Genomic DNA, 20152 nt, shown 5'->3' on the forward strand with positions numbered 1-20152 from the left:
CAGAAAAAGGTCACGGCAGTCCGCAGTCGGTAGTCCGGAATCCATTCCAGGTGTCGCTATACGTTCATTTGTTTGGATTTGTCAGGAGGAGGGTCACAAACGTAAATTATGCAAATATTACACCGTGCGAAATCTGTTTAAATATTTTGTTAAATAAACAAAGATGCTGGGAAATTGTAGGAGAACTTTAGAACTTTAGATAAAATCATTAATTAAACTTTCTTTACCATGAGCACTTATGATTTCTTTATTATTTTCCAGGCTTTTAATAGTTTTAATAGTTGCTTTAGCTAGTTTAATAAACTTTTTCCTCTTTTCAAGCTGTATAAAAAAATCACAAAATTTAAATCTTAATTAATATCGATTTCATGGGAATACATACAGATGTTGTTCGGCATTAATACTTTTCCTTTACTAAGTGGGTCAGCCATAAAAATTATGCTAATACCTGGTTATAATCTCTTTTTCAACCCTGTTTCCTTTACTCAATCCGCAGGTCTTCGCGCACAGAGCCACCAGATCTAGTGGGGATCATGAGGGTAACGGACGATATGATTGACTCGCTCGTTTGCCCGCCGCCACCCACAGATCCGCCAGTGATGAGCGAGGAGATGATAACTGGACTGATTGTTCCGGCCCCCGGTTGGAGTAAGTACCACCCAATGCCAGAATATAAAATGCCGAATACAGATTGCCCAAAATGCAAAATGCAGCCAGGCAAAACCGAAAGAATTCTCTACCGGGGTAACCTCGAAATTGTTGTATGCGAATTCGGCCGTTTTTAAACATTTAAGCTGGAAAAGTGGGTGTAAAAAGGGGAAAACAAGAGGAGGATAAAACCACAGGCAGCATTCATCAGCCACTCGTACAACAAAAGCATACTAATCACGGCTATGGTTACGGTTCCGTGTCCGTATCCGTATATATGGCTTGGGGTCCGGTTATACGAGCCTTGACGTTGAGGTGCGTCCCTATACCTCTCTTGCCTCGCAGTATCCTTTATCCCTGAATGCGAATATGTATATATGTATGAATGTGTGTGTGTGTGTGGCAGGAAACGAAAAAGCGCATTTCCGGGCATGCATGCGAATTTGTAAAGTTCATTAAAGTAATTTATATTTTTTTTTTTTTGCATTAAATGCTGGCTCTAGACAACGGCCAGCGAGAGAGATGGCAACAGAGTGTGCGAAAGAGAGCGAGGCATTGAATGTGGGTGTACAACGTGTACAACAACAATTACATCAATAAGTAAAGAGGGAAAGAGAGGCGTGTGTGTATATGTGTGTATGTGTGTCGTTTCGCAACAACCAACTACATAATTACAGGATTACAAACTGCAGCATACATATGAGCGCACACACCCACACACGCTGCACTGCACTCAAAAAGCCGAAGTGGCTAAGAACACAAAACAATTAAAGCCAACAAACGCAACAGCGGCAAACAGCAACAACAACAGCATTCCACAAAATGAAACTTTTTTGTTGCGGCAAACAATTAAAAGGCACAGAACGAACACTAAAAAAAGAATTAAAATAAAAAATATAACAACAAAACAAAAATTGTAGCAGAAATTAAACGACTCTCTATATATGCACGCATATGTGTGAAAGTCGCCTCTGAGAGTGTGTGTGTGTGTGTGTGTATTAATATTTATTTCTCCATTTTAATACATATAAATTTGTATATGTATTCTTTTTTGACACACATCCTGGTGGCTCAAAAAGTTGGCCAGCAAAGAGAAGGGTAGTTAAAACGACAATGAAAAAAGCAGACAAAAGCAGAGTAACTGATTACAGGGAGCCAAAACCAATTTTCAATTAAATTTGGCCAGCAAAAAAACGAGCTTATTGATACCATAGCTCACCTGAAATCTTGCCAATTAGTTGTATTAAATTACGGAAATGCATTCGCCAAAGTTAAGCCAACCAAGTTAACCTACCGAAAAAAGAGAGTCGGATTTCCTTGGAAAACTTTGCAAACATTCAAGGGATCATTAACCCCCAAGAAACTATGCAGGACTTGTGCCAAGTTGTTTAGTATCCTGGCATAAAAAAGCCAAATAAAACACAAGCAAAAACAAAAAAGTGGCCCAAAAGTTGAGAGCTCCTCGAGCGTATCTTCCTGCCATAAACAACTGCAAGTCTTACTTTATTTAAAGCCACTAAAACTGGCCAAGTTATTTGCCATCGACAAATTCGGCTTGGCACGTCCACGAGTTATTAGCTCAGGCTTCTGCCAGGACCCTAGGAAAGCCCTAACAGGACCAGGACTACGTGCAATTTGCACAGGGAGACCGCAAACTGAAATTTATAAGACGGCAATTTCCAATAACTACACACACTCACTATGCTTCTCTGTGTGTGTGTGTGTCTGCGTGTGGTGTCAAATTTTAGGGAAAATGTTCATAAAATTTGTTGCCAGCAAATTTGCATGCAGAAGGGCCAAGACAACAGAAGACAAAAGATCTTGGGTCTGGGGGGAAAGAAGGCACGACGCCAGGACACCAAGGCGGTCTTCAAGGACATGATTTTTAAATGGTTCCTAGGCGCTTGGAAAACTACTTCTACAACAAGCCACAAAAACACACACAAGGACTTGAAAAAATATATACCAAGTACACTGTGAAATTATTTTATAATTTTTACTTCAAATTAGGGAATTTAATCTTTAGCCAGAAAAGTTCGAAATATTTAATAATTATTAAAAAATAGAAATAGCTCTTTAATACATCTATTAACTATAAATTCAAACTAACTTATTCTTAACTCTTCATTTTAATATCTTAACTTGCAAACTTTTAACATCTTGCCTTCACTTTCCTAGCACCACAAACTGCTAAGAATGTGGATATTAGGATGTAAACTTTTTGAACTCTTTTAGATTGTAAACTTTGTTTTTAGCCACTTATTGCAAGCCAAGTTAATATTTAAAAAGTTTGTAGAACTTTTTGCTCCCAAAACTATATAGTATCTGCGGTTTTGGATAACTCTTTGCTAGTTTTTTAGCCCGATAAAAGCTTCCTTGAAGATATTGCTGTGACTATGTTTCAAGATTAAAAATTCCTAAAATAGTTTCGGTATCATTTCTTCTTCTGTTTCTTCTTTTTTTTTTTGGTAAGTGCAAGTGAGTTTGTCTGTGAGTTGGCCTCATATGTATGGGCCATAAATTTTTTTTGGTTAAGAGCGTGTGTGTCTCTGTCCCTTTCCCGCTGGATGTATCCTTCTCCTTTTGCCCTTAGAGTGTGTGGACGTTGTGGCAAACACATTGCAGCAATAATCATTACAGCTTGTTGTTGCTGCTGGCTGTTTTTTGTCGTTATTACTTTCAGCTTTGAGGCAGCCAGAGCAAAAAAAAACACAAAAAAAAAGGGGCATGGTGAACTGGGAAGGATGGAGGGTGAAGGCGTGCCATTTTCACCAGTATTAAAATTCCTTCGTTGGCTTTTTTACTGCACAAACATGGAATTTAAAATTAACAAGCAACAAATAACCGAAAAAACGAGCATTTAATCGATATTCTCCAGGCGCCTCTTACACACCCACACATACACACACCCGCCCACAAACACACATACAACTAATTACGAGGCAGGCCAAAACTAATAATAATAAAAGTAGTAATAATAATAATACTTAATCACAACATTCGCTTATCTCCCCTCCAATTTCCAGATGGCACTAGCAAGGATTTGTACTCGCCGGAGGCGGAAAGCTCACCGGCCACCTCCTTTGTGGATCCCGCTGCCATGGCCGCCCAGCTGGCTGTGGGCGGTGGAGGCGTGGTCGTGGGCGGACTGGGCGTGACCAAGCCAACATCGCGTACGAGCAGCTTTGAGATTGAGAATCTGCTAAAGACCGCGGAGCAAGTAAGTGCAGTGCCCGAAAATCGTTGTGATGATGATCAGGAGGAGATGGAAGGAGTAGAAAGAGGAGTAGGGCGGCGGGTGACCTCCTGAAACTGGGAATGGGGGCAAAAACCAAACGCAAACACAACTCTATCGACCCCTCTCCCCCCATGACCCCCAGCACCGACCCACAATCCCACCCCCTTCTTTTGGTATGTATTTTAACCCCATCGTCCCACAGGAACCTGCCACTTGGAAGGCAAATCAAATTGCTTTGAACTCGCAAAGCGGAAACGGAAACTATTAAAACGAGCGCCAAACACGACATTCAGTGGGTGGCAGCTGGTGGGTGGATGTTTATAAGGAATGAATGGGTTGTTGTACACTAGTCGTTGTCGTAGATGTGGTGTGGTTTTCGGAAGGCCGACTTCCTCCATTCCCCAATGAGCACTTGTGATTGAAATGTGCACAAATTGAAATTTGCACAAAAAGATGTGGCAAGAAATGCTCGCAGTGGCATAGCAGGAAGCGAGATCTCCGAGAGCTCTAGGCCCCAAGGCGTGTCTCGACACATCTCAAGATGTCATGGCAAATTTGGCCTATTGGGTCGCCACGGCCGCCAAGAGGAAGACAGAGAAGATGCTTCGTCGCGGCGCCGCCGCTTCCTTCTCCTCTAGGCAGCAAACAATAAACGTCACGGATAGCAATGTGCCTGGCATAAAAATATCAAGGATATCTATATATATATACACAGGACAACAGATATGCCTACAGAGAGAGAAAAAGTATTCAAAAAAAACATGAAAGAAAAGTTGGAAAATACTTAATACTTCTCTTATTAGAAGGCCTATCAGAAAGTTTCATATCTTTACAAAGATGTAACATAAATATTTGATAACAAGTCAAGCTGATTAAGTTAATAACTTTAGATATTAGGAACACTTTTTCTCAGTGAATGACCAGACGGGTTGAGAATAGGGGGTGACGGGACAGATAGAACAACAAGCAAAGATGCCACAGAATGCACTTTGTTTTCTGGATATGCTTTCCCCAAGTGTGCTCGAAACTGGCAGAAACCCACTTCATTTAATGATACTTGAACACTGTGACACACAAACACACTGAGGGGAGCCAGAAGAGGGAAAAGGGGTGTTGTGTTATATAAGGAATCCTTTTAATTCAAGTTGACATTTCACACAGGACGAAACGAAGAGGCTGGGCGCAAAATTCAAGACATTTTCAAATTTTTCATCTTTGGGCCAGGCCAGCGGCAACAATGTGGGCACTCAGCGCCAAAAGCCAGAAGCTGCCGCTACCGTTGCCACAGATGTTGCACCTGTCTCACCTGGTGGAAGCCCCCATCTTGCCACCTTCTTTTTTCTTTGGCCCCCCTGTCTGCTGGTTTTGGCTTTTGGGTCGGCGTCGCTTATGCAAATCAGAAGCGCAGCTCAGCTCAGACCCTAGAATGCAGAACAATAAAACAGTTAAAAGTAGACAAGAACAAGCTGCAACAACCAAGGGAACTGCTGAGTGGACGAGAGGGAGAGAGAGAGAGGGGTATAGTGCTGAAGAAAGAGAGGGCAGTAACAATACACAAAGTGCAACTGCATAAAAGTGAAATGTCTCCACAATGCCGGGCAACAACAGTGCCAAACAATGACAACTGCAATTGCAGCAGTGCAGAAAGAGAGGGGCTAAGGGGGTAAAGAAAGAGATGGAGCTGCTGTCTAGTGATGGCAACGTGATAAGGGATCATGTAGCTAGATAAAAGACCTCCAAAATCCATCGATAGTTTGCCATAATCTTCATATAAAGCGTTTGATATGATTCGATAATGTTTACAATTTTAAAAATATATCAGACTCTGGTAATCTCAAGGTTAAAGGTAGTTTAAATTAAGTTTAAGACACAATTAGTTTATCTCAGTGTACCCTTAGACTTATCCTACTTCCTCTATTCTAATCTATGTAATTTGTGGAATTCTCAAGCACTTCATACCCCTTTCTTCGGCAAGTTCAAGACCTTATTTGTGGTTTGAGTTCTGTTTGTTTAGGCATTTACAATGCAAATTCATTTGCCGTTCCTTTTGTTAAGTCAATTTATCAGGAATGCTCCATTTAACACTTTTTGCCAGTGTTTTTTGCTATATTTCTTTTTTGTGACATAGAGACATGTAGGTGAAGCCGAAGAGCTAGGCAAATAGGAGAAAAGTCAAGAGAACGAGCCACCAAGATGGCTGAAGGAGAAAACCTCTGACGCCACTAAGTCTTAATGCAAAAATAGGGGGTTTAAAGGAAACGGTGAGGAGGGGTGGTGGATAAAGCATATCTAGGATGGGGCAACGACATGTTCGTATGTATTTTGTGTATGTCAACCGTCAAGCGTCAACTGTCAGTGCCAAATGTGCTTGTAACCACACACACTCACACACACACACACAAAGAGAAAGCAGAACAGAAAGGTTGTGGGTGGTACGAATACAAGATAGTTAGTTTCCCGGGAAGGATGGCAATGGTGGGAGCTTGAGATTGAGACCCACAAACACTTTGGCCGCAACACCAACACCCACGGAGGACAAAGCACAACACCAACAACTCGGACAAGGACGTGACAGTCATTTAGAACCGCAGCTGTCTCCGTGTCTCCTTAAAGTGGCCGCGGGCTTTTGGCCACGCCCAAAACTCATTCCAATCCTTTTTGAATAACCCCTCCCCCAACCCACATTTAGCACCACCCAACGGCATCTAGATCCCAAAGAGAGCTACCTACCCTCCCCACCTAGGTGTTATAAACTATCGCTGTTCTTATCTATCTCTGTCATGGCTAACTTCATTTTTGTTTATTGTCATTTATTTGGTGTCTCTCCTTTTCACGCGCTCGCATCTCTTTTCGTTCTGTTCTTCCTTTGGGTTTGTTCCTCCTCATCATGCAACAATAATCAACACAACACCAACAAAACAACAACAATAACAACTACAACAACAACCACACAACACCACTGTAAACAACAACTACAACAACTTGAACCTGACCTGTGAACCGTGTTAAGGTTACCGGATTTTGTCGTTCACCCCAGGAAACACGCAAATCGAGCCCAACTGGCTCGGTCACCTCGTCGGTGTCGACCACGGCATTAACCCCATCGCGCCAACTGACCGATGCGGAGAAGCTGCGCAAAGTCGTCATGGAGCTGGTGGATACGGAACGCACCTATGTGAAGGTAAGTCTACAGAGAGAAAATCATTGGAGATTTAAACTCTCTTTTATAAAAACGAGTGCCTAAAAGTATGCTTTGTAAAATGTATAGCTGCCTAAAGACCCAGTGAATAACTTTGTATATTTATTTCTACCTGATTAAAATTTCTTTTCATAAATCTTAGTAAAATATTACTAACCCATAATTTTATGGTCAGTGTTCCAACTTTAATACGAATCCCAGCATCGACCACTGACTTGTGTTCATTAGAGTTGGGCGGCAAAAAGTCCGCCTGCAATTAAAAATGCAAATTTTAATCCTTTAACTGTGTCGCTATGCTTTTGTTTGGTCTTCTCCTACTGCCATATTTCTGTTTCTACCGATTCGGCATCTCCTTGCCAGTTGTTTGCTTTAAGCCAACTTCAAGTCTGGTTTTTGGGTTGGTCTGGCCCAGGAAGCATACAAATAATTATTATAATTTAGAAATTATGTAAAGCGCCGCTGCGGCGACGGGCGATGGCTCCGGGTCTTATCTGTGGAGCGCTGTGTGGCCAACCTGCCATGGCCCGCCTATTGCCCGCTCTGCCCGTCACCCAACGCCCCCGCTGCCCGGAAGTATTGTTCCAAATGAAAGCGCGCGCCTGTGGCTATGCTACAGTATTTCTCCACTCTTTTTTGTTTCATGTTTTGTGCCAGTTGGCAAAACTAAAAAGTTTCCTCCAACCAAGCATAACTGCTGGGCAACTCCGCCGGGAATTGTTGTGGCCAGAAAAGGGACGGTACCGCGGCATCGTCGGTCGTTGATTTTTTAATTTAATTTATGCATTTTCGCTACTGTCCCTTAAACTAAAAAAAAAGTACTTCCCCTTAATTTGTATTATCGTTTGAGCTTTATTGAACCATCCGCCGCCTCTCTATTAACTTTTTCAGCACCTGAACAATCTGCTGGAGCACTATCTGGAGCCCATGAAACGCGAGACATTCCTCTCCAATGCCGAGATCAACGCTCTATTTGGCAACATCCACGAGATCGTCACATTCCAGCGACAGTTCCTGCAGAATCTGGAAGAGTCCTTGGATCTGGAGCCAGAGTTTAACAAGTTCGAGCACTGTGGCCAGTTTAGGGTGCGTTTTGTCAATGGTAATTTATGTGTTGCACATTAGTAATTCCATATCATTGCGATTCGCAGAATGTTCTCTTTGCAATTGGCTCGGCCTTCTTGTATTACGTCAACCACTTCAAGCTGTATTCCTCGTTCTGTGCCAGTCACAGCAAGGCCCAGAAAGTCCTGCATCCAAGTGAGTATTCCTTTACAGAATTACAAGCAATCCCCCAGACAAATTTACATACATCAGCAGTAAGACAGTTGGTAACAATATATGTAAATGGAAAACTAGAAATCTTGGAAAAAATTAAATTAGAACTTTGATTAGGCACATTACAAGGAATGTATTTGCATGTACATCGGGGATAACAATATTAGACACAAGGGAACTTATTTGCAGTTCAAAATTGAAACAACTTAAAGGAAAATGAAGTAATTTTACATTTCAACTTGATTAGTGAACTTCCTAATGCAAACATAGCACTAATTAATGCAAGAAGAGAGAATTACCTATCAGGAAAAGGTTAAAACTTTAAGTTTTTTCCCAACCCAATTAGCATTTACCCTTATGAAACGCACTGTACATGTGTTTGTGTGTGTGTGTGTATATATATAGCCTCTTTGAGAGCATACAATATAGCAACTATTGCAATCAGCGTCAAGCGTCAAAGTCTATTTGAGTTTCAGTTGAGCAAGAAACTTGTAAAAGTCAAATAACCGAACCGAACCCATCCGAATCCACAGAGCGAACAATTGGCAAACTATTCGCTTCAATTGTGCCACGCCCCGTTTTTGGCCGCGTTGCGCCCACTTTAAAATGATTTGCAAGTTAAATGAATAATTACAACCGCAAATGCCGACGTCGACGACACCCCCAAAGTGGAAACCGCAAACTGAAGGCAAACTCCCAACCAAAAAAGGGGGGTGTGATGTGGCATGGGATGGGATTTGGTGGCATGGGGTTCCTTCCCAGAGCAGCATATTCATATTCATGCCAAGGCAGCAGCAGCAGTAGCAGTGGCAGCAGCAGCGGCAACTGTCAAGTATCTTTTGTTAATTAAACTTGTAGAATTATGACACGCTTACAAATGGCGACCCAAAACTATGCCAGGGCTTCAGAACTTCTGTTCTTTGGGTGGGGCTTAAAGGGGTGTGGAAAGGCAGGGGATGCGGGGTTGGAACTTGGGTGCTCTTCTCCACTAAGCTTGCCTTGCAGTAGTGAGCCGGATAAAAGGCAAACTGCCGCGTGACAACATGTCATAATTAAATTAGACTTAGTCTAAGCTTAAAAACACTCCAGCAAACAGCTGGCTGCTATAAAGCCCAACCACTACCCGCCTTTATCATGCCACAGTGATTGATGCGTCCATGGATGAAATGATGGGTTGATGGGTTGATAGAATGGGATTTGCAGCTAATCAAAAGCGTTGAAGGTAAAAAATGTATGCGCAATATTTACAATCAATGATGCAAAAGCGTAGTCAAGGTAACTGAAAGGGGGAGTTTGGAAGCAGTATCCACTCGAGGATGGGTGGTGGCACTGCACCCGGCTGTTGCATGAAATTTTATGCAAAAAGTTGAAAGGATAATTAATTATAGCAAGAAGTGCACTTAAGTGCCTTCGTTACGTGCAAGAGCAGGAGAATCCTGTTGCGGATCGGAGGGATATTGAGGGGTTGACGATGAGGATGAGGCTGGAGATGGAGATGGAGATGGGGAAGAAGGGAGCGTGGCTGGCTGGCTGGCTGACTGGCAGAAGGACAAGCAGCCAACGGCAGACGCTATTAGACGTAAATCTGCACCAGCTGAAGCTCCATCTCCAGCTGCCTTTCCTGCTGCAGACAGGCTTTGACTTTGCCTTTATCAAAAGCTGCTCGGCTGACAATAAGAACAAGTTAATGACATTTTCTTGTCGACGTTGTGACGCTGTCATAGCCGCTGTAACTGCATATCCTTGTGTACCTTCCCCTGTTACCCCACCATTCCCCCCGCATAACCATTCCCATTGGCTCTAATGGGGCAACGTTGCAATTAATTACACCGACTCGAACGAGCGTCCATTGAAATCGAATCATTTGGCAAATGTCTCAATTTGCATTTCAATTCTTATCCGTGTCCCCTCCTCATTCATCCAGACGAGGGCAATCACGCCCTGCAAGAGTTCCTGGCCGCCCGGAATCCCAAGCAGCAGCACAGCAGCACCCTGGAATCGTATCTGATCAAGCCCATTCAGCGTATCCTTAAATATCCTTTGCTCCTGCAGCAAATGCGCAACCTTACAGACACCCGGGCCGATGAGCATGTGCATCTTTGCGGTATGTATATGGAAGATATAACAATTCCTGATTTATATTAATTAATTAAACACCAAACAGAGGCACTTAAGGGCATGGAAAAGGTAGCCGAGCACATCAATGAGATGCAGCGCATCCATGAAGAGTACGGGGCCATCTTTGATCACCTGTTCCGGCAGCATCAAAAGTCGTGCAAACAGCCCATTGATCTAAGTCCAGGTGAGACAACATAAACATAGATTAGAGTTAGAAAAAATATTCTTAAAGCCTATTTGGAACTCCTCTAAATAGTTGAAAATTCTTTAAACTTAGGAGATCTCCTGTACTATGGCGGAGTGGAATGGCTTAACATTTCGGACTTTCTGGGCAAGATCAAGAAGGGACTAGAGCTACATGCCATGTGCTTTGTGTTCAAGTCGGCAGTAGTGTTCCTCTGCAAGGAGCGGCTGCGTCAAAAGAAGAAGTTAATGGTTAGTTGAATTTATACAATACCTTAAGAAAGTATTAACCTCTTTCATATTTATCCTATTCCCAGGGCGTATCCAGCAAGAATGCCACCAATGAGGTGGAGATCATTCGCTACCAGGTGCTTATACCCGTAACCGAGGTGCAAGTGCGCGCCAGTTCGGCCAAGGATATGGACTCGCACTTCCTGTGGGAGCTCATCCATTTGCGTTCCCAATTGCAACGTCGCTCCGAGAAGGTCTATGTGCTGTCCAACAGCACCGCAGACTTCCGCAATGCCTTCCTGAAGACCATTCGTCAGATCATTCGGGAGAGCGTCCGGAACATGTCAATTCCGATGAAGAACTTTGGCGGCAGCTCCGGCTCCGTCTCTGGACACTCTTCGCAGGGCATGGGCAGCATGGGTTATGCGGGTAATTCTCAGACGCTGGAACGTCCCAAGCAGCAGGTAAACACAATATACTAAAAATATATTTCGAAGCACACACGCCAAAAATCTTAGCTTAAACTGACGGCGACAAGAACAGTGTTACCAGCCGACCGTTTCTTAATTAGCCTGGTTTAGCTTTCGCTCAACTCCGCTGTGTGGCGTCTTAGGCTGGACCGCCACATATATTTAAATATTATCTTGTACCTATACTTACATACTTTATATTTACTTATCTTTCCAGATCACTATTGTTCATGGCTCTCACACCCTGGGCAAACCAAAGAAGAAGTCTGGATCCCAGCGCCACTCGGCTGGTAACATTGACTACGACAATTTGTCAGGCAGCCAGGAAGCGGACGACCTGCCCCCAAGTGTGGGCGTTGTCCACTATGCCTCTGGCCACACTCACGGCCAGCAGATGCAACCAACTGGCTTCCGTGGACGCAGCAAGACAGTGGGCGATGTTACAGGTAAGTTGAAGCCCAGTTCAGATGATTCCAATTCTGTCGAGAAGATCGCTAACAATTCCCGTAACAAATGCATCCCGCATCATCACACGCCGTACCATAAAGAAATCACGTGCTCTTCCCCAGATCCCAATCAGCAGCAGCATCAGCAGTTACAGCAACAACAGCAACAGCAGATGCAGCAAGGACATGCCCATGCCCACCCACATCCTCATCCGCATCCCAGGGAGCCACCGCCACCACCCATTCGGCAGCCACATCTGCATCACCATAGCTCGGACATCGAAAGGATCGATCCTGGAACGAAATCGGAGGGCGAGGAGGACTCGCAGCAGGGCACAATCAGGCCCAAGGCCACACTGGGTCGGACGCCCAATCACCTGACGCTGAGGTAAGTTTGGTTACTCCTGATTTTAACCCATTGCTAACTGGTTCTCTGCTGACTAACTGGATTGATCCAATAAAACTAATCCTTACTGCTATGTAGGTATTAAAATAGTTAATCAGCTAACTATCTAAATAACATGCAGCTTAAGTTAACATACAAACATTGCAGTGAGAAAAAAGATTAAGGAGTTAGAATATTTATAACCTTTAATCCAGTCAGTCAGGAGATTTCCAACCCGGTTTATAGCTCGCGAAGTAAGCTCGACTATTGCTTGACCCTGTGTTTTTATCCCTTTCTCTTACTGCTCGACCCGCATCTTGACATCTGAATTGTGAAATCCGTAACCTGACAGCACCACATCGACGCTATCGGTGGGCAGCACCGGCAGCCAGGCGCGCCTCATACAATCGTCGCATCCGCCGGCCAGTTACCAGCCGGTGCTGATGAAGGACCTAGGTAAGCCCAGCCCGGATGAATCGGAGCTCGAGTCGGAGTCAGAGGCGCATGCCATCCAGATGGCGACCTCTTTTAACTTAAGTTTAGGCAGTAGTGGTAGCTTGTTTGCCTCCGATCCCCGAGAGACCCAATCCCATACCCTACATCCCTCTCCCCGTCAGTCGCCGCGTCAATCGCCGCGTCAATCCCCCAAGCAGGATATCGAAGTGATCGAGATCTTCGAGAGCGAGGCGGAACGACTGGCCGCCTCACAGCAGGTGGCCGTCGTCCACCAGCATCCGTCGGGCCAGGCCAGGGAATCCGGGCATAAGCAGCGACGTGACCGTGACCGTATCCCAACCGAAACGGACGCCACAGCTCGTTTTATGGACAAGCATTTGAGTGATCTCGAGCAGGAGAACCTAGCCGATGGCACCTGTGACATAGTGGCCTACATGGAGAGTCTGCGCGAGAAGGCCTTTGATCCGCAGGATATGACCGAAGATCCTGGAGATCAGCAGCAGAATGACTCCAGTCTCTCGCCGGAACCACAAACTATAGTTGAGAATACCCAACAAACAGTGGTGGTGGACATTGAATCACCCTCTAGGCCAGCCACAGAATCAGATAGCACTGGCACCACTACGGGTCCTTCTGAGAGGTCAGGTGATGAAACAGAGGAAGAAGCCACCACCAGTTCGCTGGCCTCGCACATCGTGGTCATTGACAAAAAGGTGGACAAGATCTTTAAGGCCAAGTCACCGGAACGACCTGCTTCCACCAAGGCAAAGGGTGGCAGGCGGCAGATATATATCTCCCCAGATCGCTGCAAGTCACAGGGTAGCTCTCCAGTGAGAATTATTAAGATTAAGTCCCCTAGGACTAGTTTGAGTGATCAAGGCAAGCGATTAAGTGTGTGCTCCTCAAGGGATAATTCACAAGACCGCCTTTCTGGTGGTCGCAGGACACCCAGTCCACGTCGCTCCTCTGAAGGTGGTGGCATATTGAAGCATACCAGTGGACCGGCTCCTGGCATCCTAAAGCCGCCTTCCAGTCCATCCAAGTCAAAGAGTCCTGATAGAAGCTGTCTAAAGAAAGGCGGACCATCACATGTGTGTAGTGTGGAGACTCTTTCGCCCAGGGTTTCTCCCAGAGGCAGTATGGATCATTTGTCTCCAGACAGGGGAATGACAGGTAGCTCCTGTCTTCGCCACTCACCACGCAGCAGCTTTGATAGTCACGGTGAATCTGATCATAACTTGGATGTGCCACATGGCAGTCGTAAGCGGAGCATGTCCGCCCATGGAAGCTTTGAAACCGGCACTCGACCAAGGCCCCAGGAAACCTATCAGTATTATCCGGTGTATGACAACCAGACTTGCAGTGATCACTATGTGGCTGCTGCTCCAACAGGACGTTATGGTGGAGGTTCAAGCAGTAGGAACAGGCTAAGCAAATCCCTGGAGCGCTCAACTTCCAGGGATAGTACTACCACTAGTAGCTCCTACGGACATAGGACTTATGGGGTTTCCCCAGAACGCAATTATGTGGTCTACAGCTCGGGACCCCTGCGATCCCAGTCCGCTGAGAATACCTTCTCATCGCAACCCATATACGATCCTCTGCCACGACATCCACCACAACCACTGCATCAGCCACCGATGCACCACCAACAGCAACAGCAGCAGCATCAACATCAATATATGAACTATGCCCCTGATATGGGAGGATATACTGGCTGCCAGCATGATCCGCAGGGTGGCTATCAACTGAGCTCCTCGGCACCGGAGTACACCACATGCATCGACTGTCTGTATCAGAAGAGACCCTCCTAGCATAAGTCCCGCGTGCGGCAAAGTCGCACGCGGAAGAAGACGCAACGTGGAATGGTGGTGGTCAGTGCCCAGCCCACGGCCACTGGGGGAATAGGATTTGTGCCCGAGATGGGCTCCTCCGAGGCACCCGGCGGTTGTGTTGACTGTCACGACTACTTCGAGATCCATGTTTAATGGAATACTCCATCAAAAAGGAACTTCCAACTAAAGGACCTCCACTAAAGACCTCCACTATTTTGAAACCAAAGATAACAGCCGAACAACCCAAAATGCCTCAACAAAACTAATTTTAACCGAACTCAGCTCAGATATACGTAAAGAACTCACAATATGCAAACTATAATGAAAGTAATCAAAACCGAACACGAACTTCCAACACAAGGGATTGAAATCAAAAAGACCTAGCCTATATACAATCTACTACTACTACTACTACTACTTCAACAAAGAAACTCACAAGGATAAGTAAGAAAGCAAGGCACTCTTTATAAAAATAGAAGAACTAGCAGAAATGTTACCATACCCCAATACATACATACATACTCGTACCAAAAAACCATATAAGTGTTAGCCGTAAGTCACCGAACCTGAGCGTAGTTAGCTCTTTTAGCGCAGCATATGTAGTTCATACCGAAAACTAATCAAAGAATGGGGGTTACTAATCCCGGGTGGGAAAGGTTGCATAATGGGTGTGTGGCTGTGTGCCACCCCATCGTTTTCCAGTTAATTATTTAAGTTGCAACCGAGTTGAGCGCGAACATTTCGCCGTGATTTACACACTCAGACACAAACACATACTCGCTCACACCCACACCCACACCCACACACATTAACAAACAAAATGGCGGAAGTTCCGTTCGCCTCGGGTGGCAAGTAGAAATATTACGTATACGCCGCGTTGCACACACAATACTCAAGTGCCGTAATTACGAGGGCAAACAACAGAAAAGAGCAGCAAAAGTAGCTGCAGCATCAGCAGCAACAGCAACTAAAACTAAAGTTGAAATTCATACTCGCACTCAAGTAAACTACGTACTAAGAGACAGGCAGACAAACAAATGGCAAACTCAACTTGAAACATAGATGGGAAAAATAAGACAGCCAGAAGCAGATAATAAAAAAAACACACACACAGAAGAAAGAAAACTATATGCACTTCAAACACAAACACACACATGCAGATAGGTAAAAAGTTCGGGAAAAGTCGCTAACTAACTATTAGCAGAGGGCGGTAAAGCCAGGAAAAGCGGCAAAGTGGAAACTATGCCATTTCCGCAAATGAAATCAAAAATTTTTAATTACCCATCTGTCGAAATGAATCTGCAACTGAGCTGGGCTTTTGGGTCGAGCGCCAATATTCCAGGGGTTAACATAACATATACCTAACAAGAGTATACCTATCGATATGGGGATTATTTACATAAAGGACAAAAAGAAAACTAGCGAAAAAAAAAAACAAAGAAAAGAAGGAAAAACAAACATTAGTTAGTTAGAAAATTTTGCCAATTTGCACGTTTGTGCTAACGGGCATCAGTGTGTGTACCAATAATGTTGTGACAAATAATTTGCATATATTGCATATGGTTTTTTGTATGATTTTTATAGGTTTTTTATAGATATAAACAAATATACATGCATAAAATATACAACAAGTCGATGGGCAAATCAAATGAAACATTTTCCGCATGGGTTTTCCAAACTTTTCCGTTTCACATTCCAATTAAATCAGCGTAACACGAAATACAATAAAACGAATACAAATCAAAAAGAGAAATGGCGATGTATTCAGAGAATGATAATCGTAAGTCGTACCTCAATGTTCAGTAATGGGTAATCATTATATTATATAAATATGTGTTAAGTGTAGCTACGCGTATATAACCATCCTACTCCTCCTCATCTTTTCGGGTCGAAGGTCGGGAATTTCCATTCGATTCTCTGGCCCCAAGCCGCAAAAACGCTCGACTAAATCAAAATATATATAGAAAATGATTAAGGTCAAACAAATTTCAGGTTGTTGTAACGAGAATTCAAAGCAGTATAAAAAGAAAATAAGACAAAGGAAAACATAGTCAAAATAAATAAGTTTAAGCTTCAAGAACGTTTACAGTTTACAGTTTACACTGGGCTTCACAGCAGCAAAATCAAAACAAGATAAGAAAACAAACATTCTCAAAAATCAAAATATACATCGTAAATACGGCATATATATATATATATATATATACAGCAGCAACAGCAGCATATATACAACATAAATGTTACACTGAAAACAAAATCTCAAAAAAATATACGAACATAAAGGCAAACTAAATAGAGATAAGCGGAGGCCGCAGACGGCGAACGAAAACAAATATCAAATTTAAACGGTAATTCTTGTGTGTGTGCACACACCCACAACCAAACACACACATACAAACACTGAAATCCACTAAACAAATAACCGAAAAATCAACAAACTAACTGCAAACTTCAAAATCAAAAGCGTAAAAATCGAAAACTAAAGCGAGCACACACAATAACTAATAATGGAAACTCCGAACTAAATGCGAAAAACTAAAACTGAAAACTAATCTAAAGCAATTGAAATGCAATTAACCAAATGGCAAACGAGATAAAAGTAAACACATAAAGTATACAAACAGTTAAATATCAAAGGACAGCGACAAGAATGGGAAACTAATAAACCGAATAAATATATTTATAAAGTTTATGCACCGATTTCCTGGCCCATCCCCAAATCTCTCGAAACATCAAACACAACTCCCCTGAAAACCCCCCTCGATTAGTTATGCATTTAAATTTGTTTGGTAGTTGCTTAGCAGGTAAGTGCAATATTCATTTGTAATTAGGCAAACGGAGCTTGTTGTCGGTGATGAGTACTTGAATTGAATTAGTAATTAAACAATTTAACGGGTGATATTTCATTTTGTCTAAACACACTAACACACACACACACGATTATCTCAAAGATAACTAAAATCCCAAAACTCGAATAATGTTGAATTCAGTTAGCTATATATATAGTCGTAAGTCTTAAATCGAAGTCGGAGTCGGAGACGGACTCGGAGCTATATTAGGCATGTTAAGTTTCTAGGTATTTTTTCCCGCCCATTCGATGCATTTGTGTGTATCTTCTTATATAGCGTATATCTGTGTATCTGTTGTGTCTGTTACAAACACTTGATATTATTAGTTGGCATCGCTTGATTAACAAACTAACAACTAACTAACTAAAGAACAACCGAAATTCAAATCAATATCGATGAACTTTGCAAGTTTTCCCTTTCAATTTTGAACGTTTTGCATTTTCTCAATCAAAATATCACGAAAAAAAAAAATATGACGGAGTGTGCCGAAGATCTAAGCCATAAATCTTGTACTAGACAGCAATGCTAATGCCAAGTCCATTATAATCGATAATATATATATATATATTTATCTAACTATATATGTCTTATGGTTACACACACGTGCCCCACAATTCCACTTCTCCTCCTCACCACCACCACCAACTCCAGTATCCAGAAACCAGAATTTATTCGGCATTTTTTCACTTCAATTATTTACCAGAAATTTAATTTTCTGTTTTCCGTACAACTTTTTCGTGTGCCAAAAACTAAAAACTGAAAAACTGAAAAACTGAAATAAAATTAAAACTGAATTGACTTTTATGAAACTCTCATCTATGCACAACTTTATCCATCGTTTTTTGAATCACGCTCTTTGACTTTTGCATCTGGAAAACTAATTTCGAAATTAGCAAGTGGGTTAACTGAAATGCGAAACAATTTCAATTTCAATTTCACCACTCACTCGACCACAATTTTCGAAATTATAAACACCCCAATTTCCATCCCATATATATATATATGTATGTACATAAATTTCTCTCTTTCATTTTTTCTATAATTGGAATTGGAGCCCTTTTTATCAAGAAAAAAAAAAACACACACATACACGAAAAAAAAACAGAAGAGGCAGAACGGAAAATGTTGGCATAAAATGCAAAACCTTTGATCAGAAATTCGAAAATTTGCCAAGGCTAAAGCTAACTAAACTATTTGTTAAATAGAAAATGAATAAATGAACCAAGCGATGTCAACATTTTAGCCAACACAACTCTCTAACCAAATCTACCCTAATCACCAATATTAGTTGTTGAATTAGCTGTTAATCACTCCCACTATCCCGTCCCAGTTTTCCCCCCCAAACTATATCAAGTAGCCGACCCAGCTTGAAGTAGTGCTCATTACATTAAACAATAATTAGTTTTGCTTATATTTTTTAACCAACAAAAAGTGTCCAAAGTGCATGGGCGCTTTGGGCACTTTGCTTGCATGCTATTTTTTAACTTAACGAATCCGAATTGGCCACAAATTACTTATGAAAATCTGTTCCAACACAATTGTATATAACCAAATGGAGATGCTACCCTCCGTTCGGTCCCCACTTGCTCTTTCTAACTCTTTCGCTCTCTAAAATCTATATTTAAAAAAAGAAAACTGAAAACGAAAAACTACAAATTAAGTTCTGCAAAAACCGAAACGAAAATATTTCATATTTTTTCATATATGGTTTCCATTGTATCTTTTCTTTTCTTTCATTTAATTGTAGGGTCCCCGGTGTGGAAACCACGAGACATGATAAATTTAGGCACAGATCCACAGTCAACAACCCGCAAAGACGATGTGAAAAATTAAATCAGAAAAAGCAAAGCAAAACATTTAGTATCAAGCTAAGCAAGCATAAGAACTCTTAACCCACAACTTCAATTCCTCTGTTCGAATTCTCAATTTTAACTAATCAAGTGTAAGGCAACGGCAACAGAAACAGCTAAAAGCAGTAACCAAAAGCAGTAAGCAGTAAGCAACAGCAACAGTTCAAAGTTCAAAGCAGGCGAAGCGAACCCAAAAGCATTTTTCAAGCTCAATGCTGCGAAATGAAGATGCATCGATGAATGTGGATGTGGTTGGCTATTGAAAAATGCTTGGCTTCGGTTTGTTTCCTCTCTTTTTTAAATGGATAAAACATCGAAGAGTTTTTGTCATTTTTACATTTACGTTTACGTTTTTAAACGAGAGAAGCACCACAAAAAGGACACACTCGAGAAGATCCTTTTTAGAAAGAAACAAAAAAAAAAACAAAACCTAAAAACATAAATTAAAAACCCAAAAAAGAAGACTTTGATTTATATTGATTGTATTTAAAGTGCAAAACATATAATAAAAGCATAATTAAAGCGAAGGATTTTGAGCAGATTTAATATGAACTAAGGCAAAAGATTTAACATGATTAAGAAATACGAGAACAAATTCAAATGCATTTGTCGCTGAAAAGACTTGAAAGTAAATTTCGATTTAAATACATTTATTGAGGAGTAAAACCGATGACGAAGCTGTCAAGGCGATGAGAAGGGAAACCCGTAAACAAATTGCAAACAATTGTATTTAGGCTTAGAGAATTTAAATTATAAAAGAAAAAAAAACCCAGAGAATTGCAAAAAAAAAAAAAAACAAAAAACAAAACAAACAAGAAAAACAAAGTCAAATGCAAAGTAAGAAAACCAAAAAGGGTTAAATGAAAAACATTTTAGCCAATTAAGCCACACAAACACTGAAGCAAATCAACACACACACACTCGTAATCGTAATGAGAAAATTAAAATGAAAAAGCAGCAATGAAAATG

At 42.1% G+C, this 20152-nt stretch overlaps 1 protein-coding gene across 13 annotated transcripts in view; it reads left to right on the forward strand.

Moving 5' to 3' along the window:
- LOC108107634 overlaps window positions 1–19336 on the forward strand; it is an 80790-nt gene extending 61454 nt beyond the window's left edge. For 4 of the 13 annotated variants that reach the window (XM_017215216.2, XM_017215214.2, XM_017215215.2 and 1 more), the window contains 13 exons: window positions 497–648; window positions 3675–3868; window positions 6897–7067; window positions 7974–8168; window positions 8234–8342; window positions 10285–10464; window positions 10525–10662; window positions 10756–10913; window positions 10979–11356; window positions 11580–11808; window positions 11911–12196; window positions 12546–12649; window positions 19081–19336. In XM_017215216.2, the coding sequence (XP_017070705.1) occupies window positions 497–648; window positions 3675–3868; window positions 6897–7067; window positions 7974–8168; window positions 8234–8342; window positions 10285–10464; window positions 10525–10662; window positions 10756–10913; window positions 10979–11356; window positions 11580–11808; window positions 11911–12196; window positions 12546–12649; window positions 19081–19166 (2380 nt within the window). In that variant the 3' untranslated portion in view covers window positions 19167–19336. Of the gene's footprint in view, window positions 1–496; window positions 649–3674; window positions 3869–6896; window positions 7068–7973; window positions 8169–8233; window positions 8343–10284; window positions 10465–10524; window positions 10663–10755; window positions 10914–10978; window positions 11357–11579; window positions 11809–11910; window positions 12197–12545 lie in introns of all 13 variants that reach the window. The other 9 variants (XM_017215205.2, XM_017215207.2, XM_017215206.2 and 6 more) reach the window with 4 other exon arrangements.
- Window positions 19337–20152: the final 816 nt, after the last annotated feature.

Source organism: Drosophila eugracilis, unplaced genomic scaffold (assembly GCF_018153835.1).
Source record: "Drosophila eugracilis isolate 14026-0451.02 unplaced genomic scaffold, ASM1815383v1 contig_2088, whole genome shotgun sequence".
NCBI lineage: Eukaryota > Metazoa > Arthropoda > Insecta > Diptera > Drosophilidae > Drosophila > Drosophila eugracilis.